General features: G+C 39.9%; 1 protein-coding gene across 1 annotated transcript in view; it reads right to left on the bottom strand.

The window, feature by feature from the left end:
- Positions 1-12,674: 12,674 nt before the first annotated feature.
- The window catches only part of CACNA1G (calcium voltage-gated channel subunit alpha1 G), a 216,038-nt gene continuing 212,256 nt past the window's right edge, over positions 12,675-16,456 (bottom strand). The window contains exon 33 of the mRNA XM_063293237.1: positions 12,675-13,773. Coding sequence (XP_063149307.1) covers positions 12,913-13,773 — 861 coding nt within the window. The 3' untranslated portion in view covers positions 12,675-12,912. The remainder of the gene's footprint in view (positions 13,774-16,456) is intronic.

Below are 16,456 nucleotides of genomic sequence, written 5' to 3'. Positions count from 1 at the left end.
AGGCGCTCTCAGAATTTTCCTCCAACACCACAGTTCCAAAGCATCGATCTTCCTTCTCTCAGCCTTCCTTATGGTCCAGCTCTCGCAGCCATATTTTACTACGGGGAACACCATTGCTATAACTATGCGGACCTTTGTTGTCAGTGTGATGTCTCTGCTCTTAACTATTTTATCCAGATTTGTCATTGCTCTTCTCCCAAGGATTAAGCGTCTTCTGATTTCCTGACTGCAGTCAGCATCTGCAGTAATCTTCGCACCTAGAAATACAAAGTCTTTCACTGCTTCTACATTTTCTCCCTCTAGTTGCCAGTTATCAATCAAGCTGGTTGCCATAATCTTGGTTTTTTTGAGGTTTAGCTGCAAGCCAGCTTTTGCACTTTCTTCTTTCACCTTCATCATAAGGCTCCTCAGTTCCTCTTCGCTTTCAGCCATCAAAGTGGTATCATCTGCATATCTGAGATTGTTAATGTTTCTTCCAGAGATTATAACTCCAGCCTTGGATTCCTCAAGCCCAGCATGTCGCATGATGTGTTCTGCATACAAGTTGAATAGGTAGGGTGAGAGTATACAGCCCTCCCATACTCCTTTCCCAATCTTAAACCAGTCCGTTGTTCCGTGGTCTGTTCTTACTGTTGCTACTTGGTCGTTATACAGATTCTTCACGAGGCAGACAAGATGACTTGGTATCCCCATACCACTAAGAACTTGCCACAATTTGTTATGGTCCACACAGTCAAAGGCTTTAGAATAGTCAATAAAACAGAAATAGATGTTTTTCTGAAACTCCCTGGCTTCTTCCATTATCCAGCGGATATTGGCAATTTGGTCCCTAGTTCCTCTGCCTTTTCTAAACCCAGCTTGTACATCTGGCAATTCTCGCTCCATGAGTTGCTGAAGTCTACCTTGCAGGATCTTGAGCATTACCTTACTGGCATGTGAAATGAGTGCCACTGTTCGATAGTTTGAACATTCTTTAGTGTTTCCCTTTTTTGGTATGGGGATATAAGTTGATTTTTTCCACTCTAATGGCCATTCTTGTGTTTTCCAAATTTGCTGGCATATAGCATGCATTACCTTGACAGCATCATCTTGCAAGATTTTGAACAGTTCAGCTGGGATGCCGTCATCTCCTGCTGCCTTGTTATTAGCAATGCTTCTTAAGGCCCACTCAACCTCACTCTTCAGGATGTCTGGCTCTAGCTCACTGACCACACCGTCAAAGCTATCCCCGATATTGTTATCCTTCCTATACAGGTCTTCTGTATATTCTTGCCACCTTTTCTTGATCTCTTCTTCTTCTGTTAGGTCCTTGCCATCTTTGATTTTGATCATACCCATTTTTGCCTGGAATTTACCTCCAATGTTTCTAATTTTCTGGAAGAGGTCTCTTGTCCTTCCTATTCTATTGTCTTCTTCCACTTCCATGCATTGCTTGTTTAAAAATAATTCCTTATCTCTTCTGGCTAACCTCTGGAATTTTGCATTTAATTGGGCATATCTCCCCCTATCACTGTTGCCTTTTGCTTTCCTTCTTTCTTGGGCTACTTCTAGTGTCTCAGCAGACAGCCACTTTGCCTTCTTGGTTTTCTCTTTCTTTGGGATGTATTTTGTTGCCGCCTCTTGAACAATGTTGCAGACTTCTGTCCATAGTTCTTCTGAGACCCTATCTACTAAGTCCAGTCCCTTAAATCTATTCTTCACCTCCACTGCATATTCCTTAGGAATATTAGTGAGCTCATATCTAGCTGAGCTGTGGGTCTTCCCTAATCTCTTTAGTCTGATCCTAAATTGTGCAAGAAGAAGTTCGTGATCTGAACTACAGTCAGCTCCGGGTCTTGTTTTACCGACTGTACAGATGTCCACCACCTTTGGCTGCAAAGGATGTAGTCAATCTGGTTTTGGTGTTGTCCATCTGGTGAAGTCCATGTATAAAGCCGTCTCTTAGGTTGTTGGAGGAGAGTGTTTGTTATGCAGAGTGAGTTGTCTTGGCAAAATTCTATCAGCCTATGTCCTGCTTCGTTTTGTTCTCCCAGGCCATGCTTACCTGTAATTCCAGGTGTCATTTGACTGCCCACCTTAGCATTCCAGTCTCCTGTGATGAAAATAACATCTCTTTTAGGCGTGTTGTCTAGTAGGTGCTGCAGATCCTCATAGAACTGCTCTACTTCAGCTTCAGCATTTGTGGTTGGGGCGTATATTTGGATCACTGTGATGTTAGATGGCTTGCCCTGAATTCGAATTGAGATCATTCTTGTGTTTTTTGGGTTGTATCCAAGCACTGCTTTAGCCACTTGACTATTAATTATGAAGGCTACTCCATTTCTTCTGTGGTCCTCTTGTCCACAGTAGTAGATCTGGTGGTCAATTGATGTGAAGTGGCCCATTCCAGTCCATTTCAGTTCACTGATGCCCAGAATGTCTATCGTTAATCTTGACATCTCACCAAGAACCACATCCAATTTGCCCTGGCTCATAGATCTTACATTCCAGGTTCCAATGGCGTGTTGATCCTTAGAACATCGGATTCGCCGTTCACCACCAGCACCGTCGGCCGCTAGCCGTCCTTTCGGCTTTGAGCTAGCTGTGTCATCACGTCTGGGGCTAGTTGAGCTCATCCTCTGTTCCTCCCCAGTAGCATTTTGACCATCTTCCGACCTGGGGGTCTCATCTTCCGATGGTATACCGACATATCTCTGGTTGTACTGATCCATTTAGTTTCCACGGCAAGAATACTGGGGTGGGTTGCCATTACCTTCCCCAGGGATTGCATTTAGTCTGACCTCTCTGTCATGACCTTCCCATCTTGGGTGGCCCTTCACGGTTTAGCTCATGGCATCATTGAGGTGCTCAAGCTCCAGCACCACGACAAGGTAACAATCCTTTGCTGAAGGGGGTTACTGTACATCTGTAAATATCTGAGACATTGTTATCACCTGCCCAGGAGTCACTATTCATGTGGCTGCATTCTTCCAGAACAAGTTGTTCCATAGCTTGAGGGTCTTCCTGGACTCCTGGCTCCTGCTAGATAGGAGATGGAGATTGTGGTTTGGGGGCTTTGCCCAGCTTTGGCTGGTACACCAATGGCAGCTCTACCTGGACCAGGATGCCATGGTAACTATCATTCACAATTCTATGCAACGTGCTTTATGTGGGGCTGCCTTTGCAGGCATCTTGGAAGCCACAGCTGGTACAGAATGCAGCTATCAGATTAGTTGGGGACACAGGTTAGTGTAGGAGAAGACAATATTGCTGTTGCTGCAGTCGCTGCCAGGAGGCTTCTGGGCCTGTTGTCCCCTATAAAGCTATATATGGATGATACAAGGGTATATATTTATGAAATTTAAATAGCCGCCCACCTCACAAACATGACTCTGGGCAGCATACAATAAAACAAACAGTTAAAAACAAATCTAAAACCACAATTAAAAACAAACATAATTGTTTATGTTTGTTTATTGTTTGTAATTATTATATATAAATTATATTTATGTTTAATTAAACTGAGAGCCAGTTTGGTCTAGTGGTTCAGGCACTGGGCTAGAAACCAGGAGTTTGTGAGTTCTAGTCCCGCCTTCGGTATGAAAGCCGGCTGGGTGACCTTGGGCCAGTCGCGCGCTCTCAGCCCAGATCACTTCACAGGGTTGCTGTTTTTGGGAAAATAGGAGGAGGAAGGAGTATTAGGTATGTTTGCCGCCTTGAGTTATTTATAAAAATAATAAAGGTGGGATAGAAAATAAATAAAATATAAGTAAGACCATGGAAGAACGGGCCAGTATCTTACACACAGTCTGCGCTTCCTATTTCCATGGGGTCCCTGAGCCTGCTGGAAAAACCATGCTTTAAGAGATTTCCAGAAGTCTAGTAGGGTGGGGGCTAATCTCACCTTGGAGGGAATGATGTTCCAGATGGCGGGTACTATGGCAGAAAAGGCTCTCTACCTGGGCCCCGTCAGATGGAACTCTCTTGGCAAGAGAGGGGAAACTTGAGGCAGGCCCTCCTTTGATGCTGGTGGGTAGAATCAGGCTTGGCAAGGTGTTCCCCAATACACAGGTCCTGTCAGATGGAACTCTTTAGTGGACGGGACCCATATATGAGGAACACCTTGCCAAGCCTGATTCCATCCACCAGCATCAAAGGAGGGCCTGCGTCAGGTTTCCCCTCTCTTGCCAGAAAGTCAAGGGGACCTAGACCAGGAGGTGGGCTTTCTTGGTGGTCTCTCCTGATTTATGAAAACCGTTCTCCCTGGAGGCACAATTGGCTGCTAGTGCTCAGAATAGCCCTCAAAGTAGTTTTATTTCAGAGAGCTTGGGAGCCCTACCATGTTACTGGCACATCTGTTTTTTATTGTTTGTGATAGCTTTTCTCTTATAACTATATTGAGTAAAGACTATTTTTATGTATGGCGATATTCATTTGTTGGATTGCTCATGTACCCCATCCAGAGTTGTTCAGACTGAGGTGGCGTATAATTTCTATCAAATGAATGAATGGATAAAGATTATACTATACAGTTATACTAAACGGTCCTTCAGTCTGCTGTGCCTGTGGGGAATATTCCCTTTGCTCCAAAGGAAATTATCCATGAATTTCAGATAACCCGCCCCCACCCCAATAAAAGACTAGACAAAAAACACCCTCTTTGTTTGCCTCCATCGTACTGTCAGCAAATCTAAGAGTTCTTTCACACTAGTGCTTGGCGCTAAACTTGATTAATTTCGTAACTTCATCTGTTTTGGGGAATTATTTTCTGACTCTGATCTGGTTTGGTTGAAACCACAGCAAAGCTGTTATTTTCCTTTGAATTGCTGTGGGTCTGTAGAACTTGTGGGCAGCTCTTTTTCCCATTGTTGGTTGCTCTTGCTTCATCCCACTTCCTGGTTCCTGGGCTCAAGCCAGCCATTACTCTCCCCTGCCCCATCCCTAAACATATTGTTTCTAGAGCATGTCTCTTCTATGTTTTTAGAAATTATTTCCCCCAGTTCCCTGACTGAGCCACCATCACAACATGCAACTATAATTATAGCTACTATGAAAAGCACCTGGTTGGAGAATTGCCAGCATGGGATTCTTTCATTTTCTTAACTCACGGGAGGTTTTAAGTACAACTGAGGAACGGTAGCAAGGCAAACATGATGACTTTAGACTATTTCAATGCATTTCTTTATCGGTTTAACTGACTGGCCCTCACATAGCTTCCCATCACAGCAGTCAAATTGTTTTGCAAACCACTGAAAAATGCATCAAAATACATGTACTGAAAAATACGAACAATAGGGGGCCTAACAATTTATTTCATTTTTTGTGTGGAGTGAAGGTAAAGGATTTTTGTTTTTTCACTCCACAACTTGTGGTAGGTCAGTTCCTGAGGGAGGTTTTTCTTTGCACTCTCCAGTTAGCTGCGGGGAAAGGCAATGTGTATTGACTCAGCATTTTCTGTGTGTTTTCCGAGGTCAGCAGGAGTGAAGTCAACTGCAGGTTCATTTCAAAGTGGGGTTGGGAAATGTTGCTGTTGTGGACATTTTCTATCCTATTTTAATGAAAAATTATTTGGGAAAAAGTTTTTGCTTTGGGGTAAATACAGTAATGGTGATTTTTTTTCCCACCCAGTACAAAAATAAGAACAAACAGCATTCAAAACATATTCACTTTTACAGACAATGCTGAATAGGTAGCAATTCTGAGATTTTCTCGTTCCATAAAGAAATGAACGACGATGTCTGATTTTGCTTAAAAACAAGAATCAAGAACAGAACCCTGTTTTCCAGCTGTTACGGAGTACAGCAAACAAGATTCAGCTTGATTTGGACCTATGGATATTGACTATCTTTACTATCACCTTCTCTCCAGCCTACTTAGCTCAAAGGTTGAGAAACTTGTGGCTTCCAAATTTTGCTATTTTACAAATCCCAGCAGCCCAAACCAGCCTACTAAAGGATTCTGGGAATGGTTGTTCAGCAATATCTGGAAGCAAACAGGTTTTCCCATCTGTGACTTAAGACAGCAAGGAAAGATGGGAACCGGCATGGGCAATCCAAAAATCCCTGGTGGAGCCCCTTTCATCACTAGAGATGGAACGAACTTGGACAACCAAGTATGGGGAACAGAAGGCCTTGTCTCTTCTTCATATCCTAGTATAATTTCTTATTGGGGCTGACAGGAATTAAACTGTTTTGTTTATCTATAGCAGGTTCATGCACTGAATACCTGACAAATTCCTACGTATCATAGGAATTTTGTTGAGTTGGCTCCAAATCTTTGTATGATTGAAGTCAGTGATTCAGCTGTGTAAAGTGAATGCCTTTGTTCCCGTATGTTATTTGTAGAGTGATATAAATCAAGCTAGTTCTCTTCAAATATTCGGGAAGGATAGCTCTTGGAATTCACATCACCTATATCTGATAGCCCTGTTGGCTAGAAAATTTGGAGAATTATATTCCCAATGCATCTGTGAGGCACCAGGTTAAAGAAACATTTAGTAAACAAACTGATGCTATGGATACTTATTCTGTTGATAGATGATAGATAGATAGATAGATAGATAGAGATGATAGGAATAAAATAATCTGCATATCTTTTATTTTCAAAATCTTTTAATAGTACACATTTGTCTTTGTCATTTGTAAAGATTTACACTCATTAAAAAAGACATTTTAATTCAATACTCCCCATTCATTTCACCTTTTGTTGCCCTGACCATACACCCAGTTTTCGGTCTCTATACCTGATACGATATAAGTTGACTATTAAATACAAAGTTCTAAAATAGTTACTAGATTGTTTATGGACATTGGTACTGTGGCTACTCTAGTAATTTTTGTGAAAGATTCTACATGGGTTATTATAGTCAGTGGGGCACAGAAGGGGAGATGGGGGCATCTTTACCCCTGTAAAACTTCTTTTCTTTTTCAGTTGAGTACATTCTACAGAAGCCAAAAAAGTATTTATTGTCTTTTTCTTTCCAAATTATCTACAGTTTAAATAACCTGTAATCTCTCTAAAAGTGATAGAAATACTATGTGCAATGTTTGCAAATATGGAATTTACATTGTCTTTTTCCCCTCTGATGCGGTAGCAAATCTTTACCCTCATAAATTATTATAACCTGGCAAAAACAGAATTGTCTCTTCTTACCAGCAGACACTAAGTCCATAATATTAAAGTGCTGGTGTGCTTTGAAACAAACTGGATAGAACTCGCCATGGGGGATTAGTAACAGAAATAAACTTTTTGATTAATACAACGTAGAGCTGCAGCATTAGAGAGAGAGAGAGATCCAGTTCTAAACACACTCAGATGCACCAAAGTCCTAATGAAAGAAATACGTATCATATTCACATAAATGATAATCAAATCACGTAAGTTTTTGTTTCCTCTATAATGATTACAACATTGAGTTAGCCTAATTATTTGAAGCATACATTACATCTCAGTAGGGCTGTTGATTTATTTAGGATTTTTATCTGATTAAAATGGACTTTTAAATCAAATAGTCACTGTCTTAAACATTCATAAATTAGCATATTACCAAAACTATTAGTATAACAAAACGTTCCTTCCAATAAAAATAATAATAAAAGCTGCAGTATCTCTTTTAAGGTTACTCATTCAGCTGGATTTTGTAACCAAGCCTTCCAATATACCAATTTGTTAACCTTTGCAGAGTTCAGAGAACCTTAAATTGGTCTCACCTGTATAGCCCACGCATGAATCCTTTTCCTAGTTGTCTTCCTCACTCTTAATTTAGCCTATTTGTACTACATATGTGCATAAAGCTACACAGTGCAGCTGGGATCAATTATTTTAAGCTATACAACATAGAACAGACAGCTCACTCAAGTCATAGAAAGTGTAGGTAAGTTTGTAGCTTACTTTTCAAATCACATGGACAAACTGAAATTTATAGTACTGCTTATCTTGATCAAGGACAGAGTAATACACAGCTACCTTAATTCCAGAATTCAATTCATGCCATGGGTGCAAGCCACATTTGACTGAAGCCATTGGCAAATCCTTTTCCCTCCCCCTGCCTGGCCTGAGCTGTACTCCTTTGGAAAAATCTCTTCCATAATGAGAGACAATTGTCCGAGAGCCGGGTTTGCATCTGCGATCAACTAGTCCTCTGCCCGGCCTCCTTGTAATGTGTTTAGAACTGGGCAATACGTTAAGTTTTAATTTACATTTGTAAAAGCAGGAAAAAACCAAAACAAAACCTTAACACAGAACCAATCTTGCTCCCAAATCTTCATATTAAAAGGCAAGACCTCAGTTCACTTCTATTACTAAGATGCTTGGCAAGCATGGACATTGCTCTGGAGATTTCTACAAAAAAATATAAAAACTATGAACAGAACCATTCTACAGAACCGGTGTATATCTCTTCAGAACCACTGAGTTTTGCTTTTATAAAAAAGTCTAATGTTATTTAAAAAAAGTCCCAAACCAAAGTCATTTAAAATTCCATGAAGATTATTGCACACATTGTAGTACTTCAGTTGGATTTTTCAAAAGGGCAAGTAGAAAATATTTGTATCACAAAGTATGCATGCTTTATTTTCCTGAATGCATTAGCTTACAGTAAGTTATGTATTGATTTGTCTTTATTAAATATAATTCAGTGAAGCAACCCCTTTGTTTTATGGAGATTCGAACAATGCTTCCCCAAGCACTGAAGATATACTGTCTTTAATCCTTTTTTATTTGAGTTGTTATAGTTTCAATGCAGGCTACATTTTGCACTTCAATTTCTTCCTAGAATATTGCACTTTACATTACCCAGAGGTTAGAGACTGTAGGCGTGGACATGATAGATTTTATTATCGCTAGGCAATTAGTGTACATTTTACCACTGTAGATTCTGCAGGCCGTTTGGTTGCCTGAACAAATTCAGTTGTTAGCAGAAGAGCTGATTCAGGTCTTTGTGGCTATGCAAGAGACCTGGAACAAGATCACACTGCCCACTTCTGATGTTTATGCATTGCTCTGTCTCATTAACTTTATGGTCTTCGCCTGCCAGATTGAGCTGGGTTCCATCTATACGGAAGCCAAATTGGATGCTCTAGTACACAGGCCCCGGGGTAAACATGACGGATGAACGGACAGATGTTTAGAGGAGCGTGGCTACATGAGGGAGAGTGACAAAACAAGGGGGCACAGTCCCTTCACTATGCATAAGCTTAGTTATCTGCAGCTGGCTTTGATGTATAGAAAAAAACAAGTCACTTGGAGGTCAAAAATGAAATCATTTTGGTCACCATGTTGTGCTTTTTCCTATCGTCGTTACTGTTGTTGTTATTCCCTTCCATATGAGAAAATCACAAGGAGCTGTAAGGATGGCACTAACTGGCTCTGTATTAAAATGGTTAATGGGTTCCAAAAAGACTAGTCTGATTTTAGTTGGATTTCATTTCCTATTCAGTGGACTGGAATAATGAGAGCATTTGTATATTCTTAATTTTCTACAAGCAGGATGGTACTAAAGTAAGAATCTATTGGTATGGAGCATTACATCAAAGTATTTTTTTCACTCAGAAAAAAATAAAGACTTAGACAAACAATGCCCCTGTACCTCAGAGTGATTTAAACAATTACCAGTTGTCAAAATCCATTTGGAATGTGTTCTTAGGAATGTGTCCATTGTGAGTTGATTTTATAATCAGAGAGACATTTCTCAGTGTTTAAGATTATATCCTTATATTATGAGTGTTCAAACTGGGTTCTAAAATATGATTAGGCACTTTTTTTTAGTCAATCTTTATATTTGGTTTATTTTCTGTTTAACAAAATGTGGACTATATGGCCGCATGACCTAGAATATCTATTAACTGGGTTTAAAGCATTTATTAAGGCTGCAATGGCAAATACGTTTTACAGAGAGACAGATTAAGCTGAAATCAATTAAACAATTTTAGCAAAAATATTCATGTGGTTTGAAAAGCAAGGTTGGCTCTTTTAAGAATGAATAAGGAGAAAATGTAATCCATAGAAAAGCACAACTTGTTTTTATCAATACTGACAAGTTCATATTTGGACTCTGAAAAGGCACCCCAAATTGGGCCAGCACAAATCTGAGGATCTCTGAATGTGCACAATACTTATTTATCAGAAGAATCTTGTTTTTTTATTGAACACAAGAAACCAAAGATATATGCAAAAACTAACTTTCTGCTGCATCTTATATTTGCCAAGTTAGGTTGGTACAACAGATGGCTGGTGGCTGTAATGAGTGAGTTAGAACTTCACAGAGTTCTAACTAGGTCTTCTAGTAAGATCTTCCTAGTGAAAAGGTTAATCTTTAACATGGAAAGCCCAGGTGTGCTTGTCACTCAGTTGAGAAGCCTTTGAGGAGGTTTGGGGAAATGATTCTGTCCCACCTTATCTGACAAAGGGTGTATCATGCAAATGTAAATGAACAGGGAAGCAGCATTTTTGGATTAGCTTTACTACTAGGGCACAAGTTTAAAAAAAAGGATGTAAAAGCACACAATGCAAAACACCATAATACTATTGTGCAAAATCTGCTGCTTCCATGGTGGCATCTGTAGAAGTCAGATGGTTATCTCCAATGCTTAATTTCTTGGAAAACAATGCTGTGAATCATAGCACTCTAGAAAGAAAGACTTTTGATTCGAAAGCCTTACCCCAATGGGGAATTTCTGCTGCTTATTTAGAATGATAAAAAGGAAATTCTTGGGGCATTTTTAATCTACTTGTTCTTCTTCTATTCCAAGGTTAACCTCTGGCACTGAAAACTGTGTCCTGGCACTCCACTGAAATGAAGAAAAGATGTCTAGTGACTTGGCATAGTTAATGCCAAGTTAGGTTAATGCCAAGTGGAATTAACTTGCATGGAAGCTATTTCTAATCAAGTCAGCATGGTAAATGTGGGTTTATAAGTGGTAATAAGGCAGCAGAATCCATCTCAGCATATATAAAGCCATCAGAGGCTCTCTACAGTCTCCAGGACTATAATCTGATAAATAAAACGTGTTGACTTAACTGGGAAAAACAAGGAGCTGAACCTTTCTAGGATTTTTCTTCAAAGAATAATTTGAATATCAAAATAAAATTGGGGTGTCTCTCTCTTAAGAAAGGCCAGTGGAGCAAGAATGTATGAGAAGACTGGAACATTGCGAATCAGCATCAATTTCAGTAAAAAATAATGCATCCAATTTTGTAACTGCCAGTCCTGTTTAGATATATGATGCCCCCTGCACTGGAAAGAAATTTCGTTTCCACAATTTGTATGATGATGATGGAGATAGTGATGAGGAGGAAGAGGAGAAGGAGTAATAATTCTAAATGTCTGATCATTAAGTTTCCAATTAATGAAATCAGTCTGGGCTGTGCCTATGTTTGACTGATTAGAAGCCAATTATGTTCCCTTAACATAATTCTCCTACTGCAAAATATGAAGCTACTTTGTAAAATGTTCAGCATTTAGCTTATAGGATTCCTTTGTGAGGCTCCAATAGGACACACTAAATGACAACAGTATTCTCAGTCACTCTGTTGGGAATTGGAACAGTTGACCTACACATTGATCAGGATGGTCTCTTCAGTGGTCCATGTTGTGCCTTTAAAAGTAGCGTGGCATATTTAGCATTTAACATGTCTGTTAGGATGTGAATAAATAGTAGGAAACTTCACCTGCCATATCTGTGGTAAATCCGGTTTTCACCCATACAAATCACTCATTTTCCTGTGTATGTCTCTGATCCTCCATCCTTTTCATAGCAACAGGTGTCACTGAAATAAGCAGACTGTACCTGTTTATACTACCTATCAAGCGTAAAAGAATGTATTCCTGTTGTTAGATACTGTATAGCTGCCACAACAGAGACTGAGTCTCAGGAGAGCATCGGCTTGTCCACAGAGCAGTGGTTGCACTGCATGAGGATAAACACAAGTGATCCTTAAGGACTGACGTCACTCACAAGTAAGGAAGTATCCACTCGCCTTGGACACATGGGCATGAAATGTTACAACTGAGATGGATTTGTAAGCAGCTGCAGTTGCCACTAGCTTAGGTTCTTCTACCAAAACAGGGAGTGAAGTAAGACTCTTAGGGGCAGGACATAAGTGGGACCTACTGGAGTATCACACTTTTTCTTTCTCTTTCAAGGCACACGCTCAACCTACCAGAGGTGGGCAGTGGGAGAGGAGAGTGTATCTCATCCTAGGTATTCCTGCTCTGTAAGATTTTTGGGATTATTATGGAAAGCAATAACAAAATATACGTTTGTATATTAGTGAAAGGCAGTTGAATGGACATCTTTGCAAATCTGTCTGTTTATACTCTGTTCACTGATTTGTGTATTTCCTTTTGCTTTACACTGTAGTGAAATTCAGTTTGGAAATAGATATGGCTAGCCTCTACCGAAAATAGTGGATGGGTCAGTGAGTGAAATACCTTGTAATTGCAATTATTCTTATTTATGGTCTATTATGGGGCCCAATTTCTCAGTAATGCACTAATGGCTACATCTTGTGCTTTGCAAAAGAAAAAAGAAAAGAAATAATAAAGAAAGAAGGGGAGGATTAAGTATGTAATTTTAAAGATTAAAATATTCATTTTTAAAAAACCCAACATATTCTCAGGAATTATCTGAGATACATAAAACCAAAGAAAATGAACCAGGTTTTTAAGCCACAAAATGTACTACTTACTGCAATACTAGGTTCAATTAATTTAATAAAATAGACTATACATATAGACTCTGAACAATGTATTGCTTTTACCCAAGCAGAACTTATGCTTAGGTAAGCGTGATATAGCTTAACCATTCTTCTACCAGCTGGCTCTTTAAACTTTGGATTTTTAAAAAATCAGTGCCATTTTAGAATAGAGAGGTTTAATTTATTACATGAGGGAGGAAAAGAACATTTGGCACCAGTAACAGAAAAGAAACCATCTCAAGGGTCCACATCTGGTTGATCAAAGGAAAAACTAGGGAGTGTCAACAAGTCTTTCTTTGGAGTTGGAGTTATTGATAGACTGTCTGGGAGGGCGGATTCCCCAGCATCCACTGAGTCCTTGGAGTCCCAAGATGGTGCACGTCTTCTCAAGCAAACATCTGCACTGGAAGGGGACACAGTGCAAGACCTCCGTAGTAGCAACCCCTGTTCCTCAGGAGGGTCTATGGATATACATGGGGGGCTCATTTTTTTCTTTGGCCTTGTGCCTTGCAAGCCTTCCATTTCACTGAAGACCTGACTGATGAAGCCAGAAGAACTAGATGTGGAATGATGCTGGGGGCTGTTTTCCATTGAACAAATTTCTATGGAATGTCTCCTTTGATCATCTAACCAAGACGATGGTTTTTTAAGAAGACCTTGTGTATCTACACTGTAGCACTTCTTCAGGTCCTTCAAGGGAACATTGCCACTGTTGCCTACATTTCTCTTAGGGGTCTCAGGCTGAACCACTGAAGAGGCACTCATGGCTGAACAAGTTCCTGAAGTAAAACAGCTGTTTATTTCTGATACTTCTTGGTCCGTTGGGTCCCCAGGTAGTTCTTGAAGAGAGTCTGTACAGGCACACAAATCTGGAACATGCTTGGAGATGTTATATTGATTGCGGGAATGTTGCTGAGTATGAACACTGGATCGGACCCAGCTGGCAGACTCTCTTGCTTCTGAGGATGTCAAAGTGATAGAAAGGTCCTCAGTTGATGGAGCTGACAAATTTGAATCGGAGAGCTCACTCACCTCAGCATGGATGTTCTCTCTGCTTTCTGAACTATGAGTATCTGAAGAGTCATTCCGTATTGCCATCTGTGAAGGAATATGAAAGATGATAATTGAAGTGTAGCTTTGTATGTGATAGATTAAAAACTCCAGTAAGCTGGAGTTTCAAGGTTTCTTTACCAGATCTGCTCTCATAATACCCTGCAGTCACATTATTTATTTTGCACATGAGGTTTAGGTTGTACATTTTGTTTCACTCTCCAATTCGTGACATTCTGCTTTGGGATTAGCTGGCAACATGGCTATTTTTTAGACGTGCTCAGCCTAAATTCCCTTCCCCTTTCCTTTGTACACTCAAAAGAACTATGGTAGAACTGACTTCAGAATAGTCTCTCTAGCACCTTTGGCTCAGAGCCAAGAGGTGCCTGGAGAAGAGGTCAGGGGACAACTGATTTTAAACAGAACTTAAGCAGGAAATGCCTCCTTTAGGCTTCTGGTGGGAATGGCATTTTGAACAGCGTCTCTTCGCGATTTAGCTTCGCAAATAGATCTGGCAGGATGGCATTTTAGGGCTCGGGCAGTATCTCCTGGAGCCCAAAAGTGTTCCCTGGATAAAGGAGAATTATCCCCTGTGTCCTCTGGATGGGTGATCATAGCCATAAGATCGTAAACAGAGTTTATAGATCGCGCGGTGAGTGATCAGCTGGGAGGTGGGAGTGTCATCCCTTCCCAAGCCGTGCTGCGGCCGTTTAAACGGACTCTAGACTGGCCACCCCATTTCTTAATGCACCAATTTATTTGCCTTTTCTTTGTTTAAAAGAGGCTTTTTCCAACACAGAGATGAGATTTCTCTTGGTAACTTTTACATTATTTTTGAAACTTAACTGTTGAGCATTTGAACTTGGTTTTATATTTTACATTTTCAGCAAAAACAACCGAAAGTTGAACTGTGGATCTGTTTTATAGAAGCAAAGGACTATAAACTGACAGGACTGATAAGAGAAAATACTGTAACTGGATTTGTTACTATTTGGAAGCCGCTTTTGGACTATTTGCTTGTAATGGAAAAAAATGAAGTTCTGATTTTGGGTTTTGATGATTAAATGGTTTGATTTTAGAGAAATAATGTTACCAAATGTTTAATTAATAGCAAGAGATTAACTTTTACGTGCTTTTATATCTGTGTTGGAGAATGTCGGAAGTCACCTGTCTTTATGTTTTCCTGTCTATTCTTGCACTGTTTTAGTTTCCCTTCCTTCTTTTTTAGACTTGTATTCTATCTGTTCTCTATTCTGTATTTTGTGTTTTAATTATATCTTGAAAATTAATAAAGCTTTATATAAAAAAGAAATGCCTCCTTTACGCATTCAGGAGCTTAAGTAGCATTGATGCTGAATAAAACATGCAAATCAATGCTCAGTGTAGTATATTACATGATAGGTTTGCCTAGCATAGTAGATTGCGTCCTTTAATTCTTGGTTTTTCAAGGCACAAAATCAGCCCCAGGAAAGCTTTTTGTATAAAACAGGCTCCAGTTCATGGAAGAAGATGGAAATATGATGATGAGGGCAGGGGGTTGTTGTTAAATTTATTTTTAAAAAAAATCATTTTTAATTAAAGCTTTTACATTTTTGTCAGCATTGCTAACAGATAAAGAGCAATGTCTGGCTTGACTATGCAAAAAGATAAATAAAAGCATGTTGTTACAATGTTTTGAAACTAAAATGCTACACAATATTTTTATTTGTTGAAATGGCACTTTTATGTGTCCACTGAGTCTGCTGTTAGGGTGAGTAAAGAACATTTATTAGATTTACTACAAAGGTGAGTTTTAGTATATTCGCAGAAGATTTGTCAGTATTCTTAGAAGGCTTTTGTTTTTTCCACTGCCAATAATATTTCGAAATAACCTGTCTGCCCTCAGAAAAGCAATGGAAATACAGAGGGGTCTTTAGAACTGCAGGAAGATGTCAAGAGGGTAGGTTCCTACTGGGACTGCTGGTACCAGGGAGATGGCTTGTCTACAGGGCTTCTAGCTCCCTTAGTGCTCAACGTGGCCAATCTGCCCCTTGTCAATTCTGGAGCTAGAACTGCCATGGACTTGAACTCAGCATGTCTGCAGCTGGGCTAGTGCCTAGCATTTCGAGAATTTCACTTTTAAAGGATGCAGTAGGTGTGAATTCCTGCACTGAGCTGACATAGTATTCTTTGGAAGAAAAACACTCTTGCAGTGCACAGGCAGAGAACAACTCCCTACACAGGGAACAAGGCTTTTCTGTTCTTGAAAATCAACAGACTAACTTTCACTGAGGAATTCTTCACTAATTGCCAGGCCTGCACCAAGAAAAGGAAGGGAGGTTGAATGGCAGGAGATTCTGGAACTATAAAAGAAGAACTGCCTGATGTACCAGCTGGATTCAGAGGAAGATCACACTGCTGACATCCAGCAGGCAATGAAAACACCAAGGAATCCCCAAAAGACCTCTATGTTTGCTGCCTGGATTATATACAGAACCCTTGTCTATAAATAAACCCCAACAAATTGTGGATGGCCTTTAAGACAATAGATATACTGGGCGACCTCATCTGCCCAATGAAGAAATGGTATGATGGCCAGGAAGCAACAGTTACAGTGCAATATGGAGCAAATACCTGGTTCAGAATTGGGAAAGAAGTGTGCTGACGTTGTACATGGTGACCTTGTTCATTTCACTTATATGTACACTGCATCAAGAGAAATGCTGGACTACAAATGGAACAATGGGAAAAT

This window comes from Candoia aspera, chromosome 2 (genome assembly GCF_035149785.1).
Source record: "Candoia aspera isolate rCanAsp1 chromosome 2, rCanAsp1.hap2, whole genome shotgun sequence".
In the NCBI taxonomy this organism is placed as follows: Eukaryota; Metazoa; Chordata; class Lepidosauria; order Squamata; family Boidae; genus Candoia; species Candoia aspera.
This window is presented reverse-complemented; position numbering and strand designations above follow the sequence as displayed.